Source organism: Gobius niger, assembly GCF_951799975.1.
Source record: "Gobius niger genome assembly, chromosome: 15".
In the NCBI taxonomy this organism is placed as follows: domain Eukaryota; kingdom Metazoa; phylum Chordata; class Actinopteri; order Gobiiformes; family Gobiidae; genus Gobius; species Gobius niger.
In genome coordinates, this window is record NC_136866.1 from 19700649 (window position 1) to 19717574 (window position 16926).

The following is a 16926-nucleotide window of genomic DNA, read 5'->3' on the forward strand; positions in this document are numbered from 1 at the left end:
AAATGGGCTAATATTCATGGGGGTTTTTTGTGACTACAAATTTAATGCTTTTTTATGCCATTTTTAATGCCCACATATTATATTTTAATGCCACAAAGGCAGAAAAAATGGCACATTATTTCATTTGCAAACATTTCATCAGAGGAAAGAAAATTGGACAAAATAGGAAACCTTAGAGCCAAAACGGTGGTCGATTTCATTCCAAACTAACTGATTATATTTTAGGCCATCATTTTCCAATAAATGTAGATTTAATGCCAGTATTAGATTTTGCACAGACTCTTTAATCTGGATAAATGAAACATGTTTATTTTTGGAGTTTAAAACTCAATAAAACAGACTAGAAATGTTTATTGATGGGGATTATTAAACAACTCTCTCTACACAACATGTGCAGAGAGGGCCTCAAGTTGAAAGCTAAGACCTACAAAAGTGTTTGTACCTTTTTGCCGCTGTGTTTGTGTCACATCTTTGAAGCGTTTCTGTCGGGTTTTCATCTGTTTTTTTTGTCTCTGTTTTGTCATGTTATTGTTGTTTTCTTGTTGCTTTGCCGGCACCTCTTTTGTCGCTCTTTTATTGCTTCTGTTGTGTTTTCGGCACAATTTTCTGTCACTTTTTGTCACTTTCTTGTTGTGTTTCTGTTGCTTTTCCAGCACTTTTTTGTAGCAATTTTTTTTTACGGCTTTTAGATTTGGGTAAAGCCAAACTGAGGAAAAAGGTGGGAGATAAGAGGTTAATCTTCGGGCCTATTTTTAGCCTCTCCCTCACACACTGCAGCTCTAGCCCCACTAACTGTAACTATGGCGACGGGCCCCGGGATCTGTGATTGGCTGAAGGACGTCCCGCGGAGGAGCCAATGAGCTGCGAGCACACACCTGTTTGAAAAATGGGACTGGCCAATCACGGCGCGGGGGCAGAGACTACGGAGGACCCGCCAAAATAAAAGCACTTCCCCTGGCGCCCATGGAGGAGGCTCTGGGGGAGGAGTCAGGAGCTGTTACACACAAATCAGCACTCATATTTAAAACCGGGAACAAAGAAGTAATACAAAGTACTCCATAATGTATCTGATGTATTTGAATAGGGAAACTTTTTAAATATGAGGAAAACAATACATTGAAGTTTTCTTTCATGCTAAGTTTTTATTTTTTGGCAACAAAATCTGAGCCGACCCAGGTTTAAATGTATGTGTTTATTTTTGTTGATATGTTCGTTACAAAGACTTTTTCAGAGGGATTTGGATCTTGTCAAGTTTAATAATAAGCTATTTGTTTGTGGGGAAGAAAAATAAATAAATACTACTTAATACTACTACCTCAATAAATCCGACTAGGAAATTGGTATTAAACACTGTTAAATCTCAGACTAGAAAGTCTGTAGGAGCTTTGTGACACAATGAGAAAATGGCCAAATAAATCTCTGGAGAAACACTGAATCAGTGCAATAATGAAATGTATTATTGTGAAGATTAGGGTGTTTTTTGTTTCCAGGTGAAAATGTTTTTGTTAAGAGACAAAACCTTGCAGCGTAAATATGCCCGATTATATTGAAGATGCAAGTTTCCATTCTATACAAAAGTCCAAAATTGAATTGTTGCAAAATGAAGGCCTTAAATACCACTATAAATAATTTACATTTACATTGTTACATTTGATTCCTACAATGTGATGACAATTTTACTTCATTAGTTTGTTTTTTGGAATTTTCAAAAATGTATTTGCACATTAAAATGAAAGTTTGCACCTGAAGTAACTCCTACAGGCACGATTTTTCGATTCTGGGCAGTGTCTGTGTAAATTAGTTAGGGTCGGCCTTTTCAAAATAGAACACGGGCCAGAGCGTTTTGTTCTTAGTTTTCCCCCTGATGTCGTAAATAAATCAATGCACTTCATTCACTTTGAGCTGAGAACTAAAAGTTGACCCTTTGTTGCTGCAAGTATCATGAGGAGAAGCCTTTACTTTTATTATTTAGGAGCCAATCATTTATGGAAGAGGCACATGTTCCCAGGACTCAGAGCCGTTACATTTTAACGATACCTGGTTTTCGATATCGATACCTGAACAAAAATGGCCCCCATTTGAGCTGAAAAAACCAAGTCACTTCCCTTAATGCAGTACCTGGACCAACAACACCAGAACTTGGATCTAAAGAGAGAAGATGGAACTTAAACAATGCTTTTACCGATCCAGACCTCATTTAACAGAAGAATTACTATTGCAACAACACATCATAAGGATCAAACTAACCGGTCTCACTCCGGTCTAAACCCAGCTCACGTTTCCCAATCACAGGCTGGTGATTCTGCTGCACAATGAGAGGAAGTACACACATGAATATTATACTGAGGATGGTCATGACAACTGGGAAGTAGCAAGATCACGGAGTATAATATGTATGTGTGTTTTTTTTTTTTTACATAAAACTAGTAACAGTGTTGGCATGGTAACCATCTGAAAGAATTGTATCAATGATCCCCTTTTGTCACTTGCTTTGACTCCGTACATGTTGTTGTATTTGTGCTTCTTTATGTTGATGATTGACCATTTCAAACAGTGTTTAGTAAGTGATAGTACTTTGTAAAGAGTTTGCGAGTATGTAGCTTTATCATAGTTGTTTCGTTGTCAGTATTGCTCTCTTTAAGGGAGTGCTTACAGTGCATAAATGTAAACGGTCATTTCTGCCGTGGTCAGATGCTGTGAGGGTGTTTGGTCTGTTTTGTTTGGCTGTTGTTTCCTTGTTGTTGTTTTGTTCCTTTGTTTTTCCACTATGTTCTTGTGAAATGATCATTTTAATTGTATTGATTTTGGGGGTGGGCGCTTATAAGCGTTTGCTTGGGCCCACTCCTTTTGAGCAGAGTCTTGCTCAAATAAATAAATAAATAAACAAATAAACAAACAAACAATGTGAGATGAAATATTTGATGAGGAAGTACCTGGGATAGTTTAAGTTTGAGAACAGACACTAGACCAGGTGTGGGCAAACCTTTAGATGCAAGGGCCACATGGGGGTTTTGAACTCTTACAGTTCTCATAGAGACTGTAATCTCTTAAACACTTTCAAAAAGTTAGGTGTATCTGTCTGTATGTCTGTGAAAACATTTTTAGGCCATGCATTTAGGGACTGGTCATGTTTTGTGGGCCGGGTTGAAGTGCTTAGTGCTGCATTTGGCCTTCGTTTGTCCACCTCTGCACTGGACACTACAGGGCCAAGGACACAAAATGAAGGGTTAAAAAGGCAGACAAAACTCGACCTTTTACCTTAACATATGAACTTTCACCTGGAAACAGAACAGAAGCAAACCTAATGTTTTTATTATTGCTCAGATTCAGTGTTTCTCCAAAGATGTATTTGTAATTTCCATTTTCGGATAAATAGTAACTCTGCACGCTTCAGTAAGTGTCCGATCTCATTCTTCATTTTTCTGGCTTTTCTTGCGATGTTCCTCTCACACTGGCCTTCATCGAGGGCCACTTTCTGAAATGTGGCGTCTACAGACTCAAAACTTTCCAGTCTTGACTTTAACAATATTTTGAAAGGTTTTCCCCAAAGAGTTTTTTTTAATATCTAATTCCCTGCCTGATTTATTTAATTTTGCATTTCAACAAATGAGGCCAAGTTTGAATTTATAGAGATATTTCCATTAAAAAACTAAAACAAGATCCAAACTCCACTGTGGAAAAGTGGGTTTCTTGTGTTGCTATATCAGCCACAAATTGAAACCTTGCTACATCCATTATTCAGATTTTGTCAATGAAAATATCTGCCATTTTGGCCATTTTTAGGCTTAAAAAGTGATTATGTTACTCTTAGATGAAGACATGCAGTAAAAACTTCCTCTCATTTACATCCGTGATGTACAGGAGAAGTTTCATGGAAAAAGTTTCTCTACTCTCTGCATTAGGCTTATGGTTCAAAAATGCTTTAAATACTTCTTTCTATATTATAATTATTAGTATTTGATTTTTTCTGATCATAGTTTTGCTGTTTTGGTCAAAGACTTTTTTTCTATATGTACTTCATTAAAGGCATGCTGGGTAATCGGGAGAGTTGGGACGTTTCCCAGTGGGCCGTGGTACTTTAGGGCTGCCAGGGGAAAAAAGTATAACTTTCTAATTTATGATATTTATGATATAATTTTTTTATAATGCAGGAGCCTGGGTGGCTGTTTTAGACACAAATAAAGTCACACAGACGTTTTTTGTTTATGTAAATCAGTTAAATAATGACTGAGGTGGCCTTACGCTGAAGCAGGACACGCCACTGGACCTGACCGGACTCAGAGTGAAGCTGAACCCTCCGAGAGTCAGTCTGAGTCCAGTGGAGATAACAGAGTGTCTGTGAGGAAATACGTGACAGACAAAAGGTGAGGCAAAAAGGACAGAATGACCGGCAGTAGTGACCAATGTATAAAAAGTGCATCAATCATCTATTTTTCATTTGCAGAGCTCACAGCTGACTGTGGAGACGTGTCAGGCCCAGGTTATGTAGCGGCTGATGTGAGAAGTCCGAGAACCTCTAAGTGAGCTCCAAATCTGGAGCTACACGGGCCCGTTTAAATAATAAAACTCCCCTGTGTTTCATTCATTATTTAAAACATTTGCAAAACTTTTCAAATCACTTACAAGCACCAAAATAGCTGCTGTAGTGTTGCCATAGAAACACCGTCCCTGTGTCAGCACGGAGAAGGGTTTGGGCTCAGTATCTTATAGGGCCTAAAAACAATAAAGGTCAGAGGCTAATAGAATGTTTTAGTGATTAACAAATGTTTATGAATGATGAAATAAAGTTGTCAGTGATTTACAAAATGCTCCAAGTCAGTGAATGTGATGCCTCTACACATCTGGAGGCACATCACAGTGAATGTGATGTGCCTCTACACATCTGGAGGCACATCACAGTGAATGTGATGTGCCTCTACACATCTGGATGGCAGTTTGTTATTTCCAATGTCGCTTATAAACTAGACAACAGCTTAAGTTCTGGCGTTTTCACTGAAGCTTGTAGATTTGGGGGTTTCTGTGTCTCCTGATATGAGGAAAATGTCCGATGTCAGATCCTACAGTGTTTTATTTCCCCATGAGGCAGGGCATGTCCATTTTGCTGGTGAACATGGGTGGGTAACAGGAAGAAGCCCACACCCATCCTCTCAAACCTATATATGACACATTAGACACAATCTTTGCTAAAACATGGATAAACTAAGATTTTGCCAAAAATGTGACCCACTTTTTCACTTCCTTATTGGACACTGACAGGAAGTGACAAAGATGAAGGCAAACGATTTAAACCTGTGGCTGTGCCGACCACGTTCTGTCCATAAGAAATGAGTGAGTCGGAATTCTACCTTAAAAATGTTAATAAATATAACTTCATTAAATTGCTAAAACAAGTTTTTGATGTTTTTTTCCCTAAAGAATTTGTAGCTTGACATGTTGAGCTTTGAACCCTAAAAAACAACCTTATCTTTTAGTCTTCAGATTTATTCCACCAATAATAGTAACAACAACAACAACAAAAAGATTACTCAAAGACTACAAGATTCAAAATCCCCTAAGGATTTTTTTTTTTTTACGCAGAATAGAGTCCGTTTCTTTATCCTCTGTCCTCATCCCCATTCTGATTCTTTTTTTTTTTTTTACATAGATTCTTCAAACTTTCTACCCCTGACAGCCAATATATAGCTGTGGGAGCTTTCCAGAGACCGTTCAGACAATCTGGAGCAGTCACACATTTACGTAAAACAAATCTCCGACGGTGCCTGCGCTCCTCTCGCCTTACGCCATCAAATATTCATCCATGGAAAAGCTCTTTGATTGCACTTGGCTTTTATCCGCCAGGTTAAAGTTAAGCGTAGCGTGTAACAGGAGCCACAGAGAGGGAGAGACACAGAGAGAGGGACGCGCGCACTCAGGAGCACCCGACGGAGAGCGGACTGTCCCGAGGTCTCCACGCGTCCCCAACATCGCTGACCCTGTACCCCGGGACGGGAACCAGGAGCCGCGCTGCCTGCCTGCCCTTATATAGACAACGCCATGTCCGCTTCCTCCACAGGTGAGTGAAGACATGACACTTTCCCCCCCCCTTTTTTCTTTTTTTGGCCCCAATATCAAGCTCATCTTTTCTGGGAATGTCCCTCTTTTTCCAGTCGGTTTTTACGCATGGCATTTTTTGCCTTTCCCATTTAGTGGAATCTGTTGTCAGTGTGAGGCAGCTCATACATGTTGAAAACGCTCAGCCTGACCCGACCCAAAGGATTCCAAAGGTTGGTCAGGCCTATTCTTCACCCACACCGAAAGATAATAGTCTTGTCTTCTCAAATGCGCCACGAAATCGCCGTTCCCTGTTATTTTTTGGATCACTTTTACGCAACAACGCTTCCCAAACTCTGTTCCTAGCGTTTTCTCACAATATCTTCCGTTTTTGAAGCTGAGAAATGATCTCTCATTCGCTTAAACTGCGGGCGTTCATAAAAACACAGCAGTTATAGTGGCGTTGTAGCGCGCAATTACGCACGCATCGCGCAAACACTCCTTTAGCCAAACGAAACAACATTTATACAGGGTTTTGTTGTCGTTTCATTGAAAATAAAGACTTTTCTCCACTCTGTTTCTGTCTGTAGGCTATTTCTTTTTGACTTTCCACGCAAAGGTTTCATTGAAATCCGCGCGTAAAATGGTGGGGAACGAAATCTTTGACAAAAAAACAAACAAACCCATTGATATTGGAGTGGGGGGTGGGTGCTGGGAATACCCATCCATGTTTCCTGCTAGAATAAGCGACATAAAGATGACGAAGGACAACTTACCTCACGCGTCCAAGTTAGGAGATTAAAAAAATAATTGGAACAAAAAAAAAAAATGAATCCGGAACGAACGAAACAACGCGATTATTTTGTTCCCATTGTGCGCTGTTTAAAGACGCACCGGCCTCTCCACGCTCACGCGCCTCTCCCCCATCACCCCCCTTCCCCCTTCCCGTGTGACGTCACTGAAAGGGCCATTCGAGGTATTTGGCCCTTGGTGTTTACTCCCGTGGGGGGATGTGTCCGCGCGAGGGGAAGGTAAAGTCTCACATTTACGCATTTGTAATGAGTTCAAAGTAATGAGTCATCTCCCTGTCACTTTGTCAGAACTTAATGCAAACTTATATCTCCGGTTTGCAGAGTTTATCGTGCTCTTAACGAAGTTTTACCCGGAAAATTAACTTTACACCATCCTGATAATACCCCGCGATTTTAGACGTGGTCGAAGCGAAGGAAAGTTGACAGAAATGGCGACGGCTGCTTTTCAGGGGAGTATTATGAGGGAGCACGTGGTGTGTTTAAAGCGCTTCACCAAACTTGATTATTTTTTTTAAAAACACGAAATGTGTACCGGAATACCTAATGTATTTAGAATACTCATTTTGCGTGACTGTATTCTGCGTAAATTTCGCATTTGAGGGTTTTTAGAATACAGTTACTTTCCAAATATCAAAGCGATACTTTGCAGTTAATTAATAATTAAACATGTCAGTTTCATATTCATGGCTGTATGTTGTGTGGGGTTGTGGGCATTTGCAAAGTGCTTTCATGCATTTTGAATTTGTGACAAATGTGTGAAGCTCTGTTGCATGTTTTTAATCATACACCGCTTTAATGCATGATTATAATGTAAATCAACATGAAAGTATTCGAAGTATTCAGAATACTGCACTCTCATTGAAGTAGCGGAATATGTGACTAAATACATTTTAAGGCAAGTATTCTGTAACTAAATACAATTTCAAAGTATTCTCCCCAACACCTTTAGTCCCTAAATGAAAGTGTGGCCTCTGCACACAAGGCCTTGCACTCAAACTGGTAAAAAAAGGATTGTTTGGTCATTCTGTTCTATAACTATTCTATTCTATAATAAAGGCGACACACACTGAGTTTAAAGTTATAAACATAATCTAGACATGTTCATTTGAAACGATTCTTGTAGATACTGATAGAGAAAATGAGAAAAATATTTGTTTTTACTACATTCATGTGAAAATGAGGCCTTTATTGTGTTAAAATTTGTAAAAACATTTATGACGTCACAATGTGAGGATGGACAAATCTAAAGGCGTCTTCAAAAAAGCATCTAAAACGGCAACAAAACAAGACAAAAAAGTGAGGAGAAAAGAAACGAGCAACAAATGAGCAATGAAAGAGCGACAGAAAGGTGACAAAAAAGGTGCCAAAAACTTGACAAAAATGCGACAAAAAAAATCAACAACAAAGTTAGTGAGGCCCGTAGGCTGTAAGCTCCAGTCCAGGAGCTTTTAGATTTGGGTAAAGCTGAACTGGAGAAAATGCACTCGGTTGAGGCGGAGGTTAAGAGGTTGAAACCGCCTCCAAACACGGGGGTCATTTCCTTTAAAGAAGAGCCAAAGGTAGATGTGAGGATATGTGTGTGGAATGCAGGAGGTAAACCAGTAACAACACAAGTCTAACAACCAACTCACTGAACCCTTTGAACTGAACTGACAGGGAGCCCAGGTTTCCCTGTGGGGGAGGTGGGAGCGCGGGCTGGGGGCTGGGGGCTGGGGGCTGGGCGAGGTCAGCTGGGGTGAAGGAAGCAGCTACTCCATCCATCCATCCAAAAAAACAAAACATAGTATTGCAGAGACAAGTTATTTATAGTGATGCAATATGGATTTTGTTCATAACCTCGCATTGCCCAAATATAAAAGCTTCTTAAAAGAAACAGTCAAAATAGCGCAACAAAAATAGCAAAAGCAACAAAAGAGTGACAAGAAAGCACCAAAAAAAACCCTCAATAACACAACCAAAAACGAAGAAAAAAAACAACATAAAAGTTGCTAAAACACAACAAAAACGCCGACCAAAGAACGTGACAAAAAACATAAAAAATGCAAGAAAAATCCTAGCTCAGTTTTGTAGGTCTTTCAAATGTGGCGTTACTCGGCTGTAAGCGGCGTTTACATTTGGGTAAAGCTGAACTGGAGAAAATGGGTTTGGTTCAATGAAGGTCAAGAGGGAAAGAGGAGAAACTGTTGGCAAAACTTTTTTCTATTTCATTTCCAGGCGTTAGTTTTACTGCAAAGCTAACCCCCCCCCAGAAAGGACTAGTGTTTACAAAGTACAACTCAAAAGGCGGCTCTGATGAATAATACAGTCAAATATAGGAGAGGTCCGTATTAAGAATGGGTTCTGCTGCACTGAAACTGGTGCTGCTAAACGAATGGACCGTACTTTACGTTACACCCCTCATCACGATGTTAGCTGATCACTAACGTCTTCATCACACTGACATAGACACCTTTTTTACAAACTCCACCTAAAGAAAAGAAAAAAAAGGCACGTAACTTATAGATTTGCAAAACAAATGTTTAGTTTCCTAATTTTCCTCATTTAGTTCCATTTTACCCTCTTTTAGAGCTGATTTGGTGTTTTTGGAAGTGCGCAGCCCCAGTGTTTCCATCTTTGTTCTGTACAGTGATATTTATCAAACGGAGTCCTGGCCGGTGTTCCATGGAGCTGTGCTGCTTTGCCGAGCCGAGCTGCCCCGGGCCTGGTATCGCCTGCCCCTGGCTGCAATAGAGTAACCCGGGTATGAAAAGGGTGTAAACAAAGTGTAAACCAGAAAAACACAGAGCCGAAGTGCATTTATGAAGCATCAAAGAAAGAAAGGAAATGTGGAACGATTCCCTAAAACACTGGCCCTCACATGGTACTGCTTCAGGATCTGCCATTACCCCCGAATGAAGAGCCCAGACCCAAATGTAGTCCTGGTTTAGTCCTGGTTAGGTTCTGTTTTAGTCCTGGTTTAGTCCTGGTTAGGTCCTGTTTTAGTCCTGTTTTAGTCCTGGTTTAGTCCTGGTTAGGTCCTGTTTTAGTCCTGGTTTAGTCCTGGTTAGGTCCTGGTTTAGTCCTGGTTAGGTCCTGTTTTTGTCCTGTTTTAGTCCTGGTTAGGTCCTGTTTTAGTCCTGTTTTAGTCCTGGTTAGGTCATCAATGATCCAGTGTGATATTGGTCCCCTGGCTAGGTCCTGGTTTAGTCCTGGTTAGGTCCTGGTTTTAATCCTGGTTAGGTCCTGGTTTAGTGCTGGTTAGGTCCTGGTTTAGTCCTGGTTAGGTCCTGTTTTAGTCCTGGTTTAGCCTGGTTAGGTCATCAATGATCCAGTGTGATATTGGTCCCCTGGCTAGGTCCTGGTTTAGTCCTGGTTAGGTCCTGGTTTTAATCCTGGTTAGGTCCTGGTTTAGTGCTGGTTAGGTCCTGGTTTAGTCCTGGTTTAGTCCTGGTTAGGTCCTGTTTTAGTCCTGGTTTAGCCTGGTTAGGTCATCATTGATCCAGTGTAATATGTCTCATTCATATTACAGGCTTTAAAGCAGAAAGTCATAACCAGGAGCTGAACTCCAGAACTCCCATCAGCGGTCTGAGCCAATCACATGGCAGTATTGCGGTGAGTGGGCGGGTGTAGCAGTTTTATTGATACTAATTAACTAACTAGTTAACACCGACAGAAAAACATGAGGCGCTCACGAACACACAACATTTTCCAAACTAAATATTTAATGGATTTGCGGTTTGTTGTGAGACTTGGCTGTGATTGGCTTAAAGGAGCTGTGCTCGATCCAATCAGAAACAAATACTGCACTAAAAAACGTTTAAACTGGAGCGATCCCAGATTGTTATCAGTGCTAATGTCATTGGCCCTGGAATATCAGACTCTCTCAGGTTCAACAAGTCGAGTCTGGATCAAACAGTGTCTGAAATAGAGCGAGATTAGTCGTAATAAATGGTGTGTAAACTTTGTCTAAACAACAAGTGGAAGACTTCTGGACATCTATACATTTTAAAGCAGATGATATGACACTATAGCATGTCTTTAGGACAAAATCTGATTTTAATATGAACTCATACTTTGGAGAAACATCTCATGAGGCACTTTGGTTTAAAGGTCTTTATTGGACCAGTTGATTCAAACATTGCCTTTTTAAGGTTCTTTTCATGAAAGAAAAAACAGCCAGAGTCAGGTCTGTGTCCTGGTGCCAATAACATTAGGAGAGGATTCATTCACATATATTGACATATTTCATATCCATGTGTGCCATACAAGGTGCTATAATCCAAATATGGTCATTTCCTGTTTGGGAGACACCCGCTAAGAAAGACTGTAGAAATGCGTCACATGTGCTCACATGACAGAACTGCAGTGCCGGTTTGTCCTACAGACTCCAAACTTTACCGTCCTGGACTTTATATTGCTATATTTAGACTTTTTTTTTGTTTTGGAGAGATTTTTAAAAATCTAATTCTGGATTTGTTAAGCTTTGAACCCCCCAAAAAATCAAGGCAAAATTTGAGTTTTTAGTGATGTGACGTTCATGACCGAGCGGCTCTTTAAGGTGAACGTCTTGAACTGTATCTTAATTGTGAAAAGAGACAGATCTTTTTTCTGTCAATTTCTCCCAGAATTCCCCTGAAGGGGGAAGAATCAGCCCAACCCCGGAGCAGGCCACACAAGTGACAGTCAAAGCTAAACTGTAAAAATGATTTGTCAGACAGTTCCAGCCTCTTTTTAGTTCTGGTGCAAGATTTTATTCACAAATACGTTTTTAAAGAGTAAATATCAGTCCATTGTCTTTTTAGATGAGATACAAAAAGTGCCTTTTATAATCACATCTTAGATATTGAGAGTTCTCTGTCAGGTGTTTTTAAAATGTTAGATTAAAAAGAGCCAGTCTTTTGAACGGCTCTTTGAAATGAAGGGATCCCAGACTCAGCTCCCAGTAAAGAGCTGTGAATCTCATCACTAGAGTTTTTTTTTTTACAGATTTTTTTCACTGATTCAAAAACTAAACAAGATCCAAGAAAGAAAGGCTCAGTTGAACCACATCAAACCTCTTAGCTCCCACCTGAACCAAGCACATTTTCTCCAGTTTGACTTCTTCTAAAAGCTTCCTAAGAATCAGCGCCAAAATAGCGATGAAAACGAGGATGAAAAGGCAACAAAAAAGTTAGAAAAAGCATTAGAGCAGTTCCAAAAAACGCAGCAAACACATGGCAAAAAAGCAACAAAAATGGTCTTAGCTTTCAAATGAGGCATATAGGCCCATAGACTGTGAACTCTCCAAATGAGAAGCTTTTAGTTTCGGGTAAAGCTGAACATGGAGAAAACGTGCTTGGTTCAGGCGGGGGTTCAGAGGTTAAATCTGACTCTATCCATTATTTACATTTTGCCGCTGAAAACATCATAAATTGTCTTCTTTTTCTATGAAAACAGAACATGGCCGTACATCCCCCTCATGTTTACGTCAGTAATGTTGAGCTAACGTGTCTGAATGAAGCCTGTTTCCTCTGTTCACCTGCAGCGTCTGGCCTTAAAGCTCATATCGAGCGCATATCTGTGGCGCCGCTGAGGCCTCGCTCCTCTCCGGCGCCCGGCTCCTTCACAAACAGCGGGCCTTGTATGGGTGGGCGGGGGGGCGGGGCTACAGGGGGAGGGAGGGAGAGAGAGGGAGGGGGCGTCAGGGCAGGGGAGGAGGGGGCTTGTTGTTGCATACCTCTGCCGTGTTTTTCCACTTTTTTCCTCCCCCCTCTCTCTCTCTCTCTCTCTCTCTCTCTCTCCTTCCTTCCTAGTTTTTTTCTTCTTCTTCTTTTCGGTCGTAACCGGGGATAACCTCGTGAGAAGCTCCTCCGGGGTTGGGGGGAGAGCGTGTTCCTCTCCGTCCCGCCCCGCACTGCTGCTGCTGCTGCTGCTGTTGTCGTCGGCGTGGTTGTTGTGGATCTGCGGCTGCTCGGCCTTGGGTGACCGGGCTGGGGCTCCACGGGGGAAGTCCGTAAAAATAGGTTCAAGATTAAGAACGAGAAAGGACTCTTTGTTTTTTTAGTTTGGGAAATATGCCTGAAAGGTAAAAAAAAAAAAAATGCAATTGTTCTGAATGGCTATAAGGAGATATGTGCACAATGTCCTCAGTCTAAATCAGTTTTTATTACGTGAAAGCCCTGCTAATACTGTAGTTTATAACTCTACAAACGTGTTCTGAAATGCATGGAATTGTATTATTATTCCAGCAGTTTATATTACAGTCATATCTCAAAAGTTAGTGCTCCTGGACACGTTCATATAACTTATTTTTAAAAACAAAAGTAAAACCTGACCTGTCCTGCAGAAATCAAGCCTTTGTGAACTTATTGCTCAGTACAGGTCGTTGTAGATTCACATTTTGTTCTATTCAAAACACAATAAATCAGGACAGGACTTAGACATTGCACAATCTGACAAACCTTCCAACTTTTAAGTATTGGACTGGAAAATAGTGTAAGTGCTGCCCATGTGCAGATGCCGCCACAATGTGAGGCAAAACCTTTCACACATAGATTTATGAAGACTTTTTTTAATTAGTGCAATAATGAAGATTAGGCTGTCATTCTTTGTGTGGGCCTAGGTTTGCAAAGTTACTTGACCAAGAACATTCCTTTTTGTCAATTGTGTAATATTACTTAAAGGCATACCGTTTTTTTTTTTACCTATAGTAATGGAACAAAATGAGCATTATCCTCCTTTATTAGGCTATATTATAAACTCAAGACATTTGTGGGGAAAACATAAACACTTGCAGGCTAGTTTTCCATCTTGTGAAGGTGAAAGTGACCTTGCGACGTTCGATAAAGTCATCCCTGTGAAGAACTGGGATGCTACAAATATGTTCAAAACGTTAGGAATGAGTTGGGGCACAGCAAACATTTTAGTGGCTTGTTCTTGCATTATAATAAAAAACGGGTGGTGAAAAATTCACAATAATTTTGTGAACTTTTAAATGAAAAACTGTCAAAATGCTTAAAAAAACATATTGATATATATATATTGTATCATATCATTTATTGATATATTAAATGATATTTTTGCATTTCTTTTTGTTTTATTAACAACTGGTGAACTGTTAATGATGTTTTTGAACCATGAGTGACCTGTCCAGGTGTGAGGACCATATCGTCAACAACTCTCCTAAAGCCACATTCTGCTTAATGCTCTTTCTAACAATGGGACAACGTTTTATATCATTATTTTGTTTATCACTCTGTGATTGGATAAATTCACCTGTCACTCACTCAGATTATGAGACGCTGACCAATACTGTACGAGGAGTGGGCGGGGCCTGTGTCTGACACAGCACTGCATTAAACAGAACAGACTTAAAATGATAGACTTTTTAAAACAATATAATATTGTGCATAGCTGTATTTATTTGCTACATACCATTATAAATCAGTGTTTAACCTGCAGCCATTGCTTTATGTTGTTTTAATTGGAGCGATAAAATCCCCAAATTCCTTTGAATAAAGTAAATTATTATCGGGGGCCCCGAGAGATTTTCAGATCGATGAGGGGGCCGCCATGTCCAGGACTTTGGGAATGGCTGCGATAAATAATGAATAATGAATATATGTGAAAAAAAAAGGAAGAGCTTGATGCTTCAGTTTATGTCAAAGTTCAGTTCTGTTAATTCCGTTTATTCCCATTAATTCCCGTTAATTCCCATGTAAAATTTCCCACGTTGAGAATTCCTAGAATTTTGCAGGCCTAAAAGTGGTAGAATCTTGCAATATTTCAAACTAACCTAATGGTCGGGCCGCGCACTTTGATCAATTTTAATGTTTGCAATTGAAAAATGGCACAATGATGTGCCCTGGAAACCACAAAATAATGCTTCCATTAGGGCTGAAACAACTAATTGATTAATCGACGACTTATCGATTATTTAAATAGTTGACAACTATTTTAGTAATCGATTAATCGTTTTTTGGTTCACACAGACTCAAATAGAGCAAAAATGACATGAAAATGTAGTATTTTTGATGTAAACCTGCAATACTTTGTTTTTATAGTAGGGTCTGCAGTGTTTAGTACATTGTAAATTGTATGAAAATCTGTCTGTGTCTCGTCCAATCAGAAAGCAGAATTGGCACCAAGAGCCTCCAACAAACATTCACTTTAAGTTTCCTCCATCAACACGTCCTTAAGCAGCACCACTTAAGCTTTATGTGATGAAAAAAATGACAAAAAATAGACATATATACAATTTTCCTACACCATTCACAGCCAAGCGATTAATCAATTAATCGTTAAAATAATCGATAGATTAATCGATTACAGAATAATCGTTAGGTTGTTTATTTTGTGTGTAAAACTTGCTAACCTATAACTTTGAGCTCGACCAACAAAGTGCCCTCATTTCGGTTTTCTCTCAAACGTTAATGCTTCTGATCGATTCATTTTTTTCTTTAACCAGACAGAAATAAGGACGAGGTTCTTCCTTCCCAAATGTTGGCCGGTGTTGCTGATGTTTTATTCATATTTCAAAAGCCTTTACCTCCTCGATAGTGACTCATTCGGCCTGACTCACAGTCAAACCTAAAGCATGTGTTTTTGTGGAGGAACTTCTCTCTGAACAAACGTCTTCCAGTCCAGGAGAGGACCATCCTCACGTACAGGGCCACAGTGTCCAGTACCGTCCATTCAGAGAGGCTGTCGGGCAAATTAACCTTTGGAAGCACCATTTGTTTTACAGTTCTGATGTACAGTTTCCCATTTCCATAAACTCTTTTTGTGTGTGTTGGTTTTACAATTATAGAAAAATGCCCTGAAAACGCTGCGGCTTGACTCATTCGGAGTGACTAACGCGGAGGAAGGAACTCCAAATGACCAACTTAGATAAATATGAAGAAGGCGGAGTCGGTCTGAAGACCTTTTTATTCGTTGTAGGTCTTAGAACTCACTTTCCTCTCGTGAAAACAGTTTTAGTGCGTGGTTTCCTTGGTTCGCTGGTGCCCGAGTGCTACCATTTGTAGAACCTGAATGAAAAAACCTTTCTTCTGAAAAAGTCCATAGTATTGAGCAAAATCAGCTGTTTTTGTAATCATATTTGAGCTGGACCTGCCCAGGAACTTTCCGTACTTCAGTCTGAGGTTTTGTTTGTTTGTTTTCTGACTCTTGACTTGTTGGAAATGACCAAAGTGGAAGAAACAACCGACTTCAATCAATATGAAGAAGGTGGAGTCTTTTACTTTGTAACTCATAAGGTTTTAGAGCTTTCTTCTTGTACGTTTTCCCGACGAAAGAAATATGTCAAGCTGGGAACCTTTCAGTACCAGTCTTTTAACCGTCCTCTATTTTAAGGCCGAGATGTTTTACGCCTGAAAATTACCATCGATGACTTTGAGCTACGTAACGATTGAACAAATGCATTTAAATTTCCTTCTGAACCATTCCATTCCATTATTCTCAGATCCAGAAGGATAAAACTAAATTATACAGTTCAGAGGCTTTTATAAAGACAATTTATTTACGTACATTCGGTTGTTTTAATCATTTATTTGCGTGAGGACGGGGCGTGTCCGAGGAGCCACCAGGCGTCAAAACGTCTGAATATTTTATTTCCTCCTTTCTTTTCTTTTTTGTTCCATAACTTTTTCCCCGAGCCCGTAAAAAAATACCAAGAAAATGCTACAGCTCAACTCTTGACTCATTCGGAGTGACTAAGAGGAAAGAACTTAAAATGACCAGCTTGGATAAATATGAAACTCCACAAGAAACACCGATGGACTTAGAAAAATAAGCTACAGAAATCATATATATGTTTACAGCTGTATGGTTTTGGTTTTTGGTGGTTCTGGGTTTGCACTTTTTAAATTAGTTTGTTTTTAGGGCCGACATTTCATCAACTGTTTTATGGAGCATTAGGAAATATAAAACATATTATAAACATGGTGGCCAGTGTTAAACCTGGTGCTTCGACTGACCCCGCCCCTGGGGTAAAGCATAGACTGTAAAATTAAGAAAGGACAAAGTATGTAAAAAATGTAAAATGTAAAAAAATCACATTAATTATTCGTGACTTTTTTTTTTTTTAAATTCAAATATTAAGAGTTTAAATGCATGACGCCGGCTC

General features: G+C 39.8%; 1 protein-coding gene across 1 annotated transcript in view; it reads left to right on the forward strand.

Moving 5' to 3' along the window:
* Positions 1 to 5110: 5110 nt before the first annotated feature.
* The window catches only part of lin28b (lin-28 homolog B (C. elegans)), a gene marked incomplete at its 5' end in the record, with an annotated part of 41108 nt that continues 29292 nt past the window's right edge, over positions 5111 to 16926 (forward strand). Inside the window, 3 exons of the mRNA XM_079572479.1 lie at positions 5111 to 5114; positions 5866 to 6052; positions 6919 to 7006. Coding sequence (XP_079428605.1) covers positions 5111 to 5114; positions 5866 to 6052; positions 6919 to 7006 — 279 coding nt within the window. The remainder of the gene's footprint in view (positions 5115 to 5865; positions 6053 to 6918; positions 7007 to 16926) is intronic.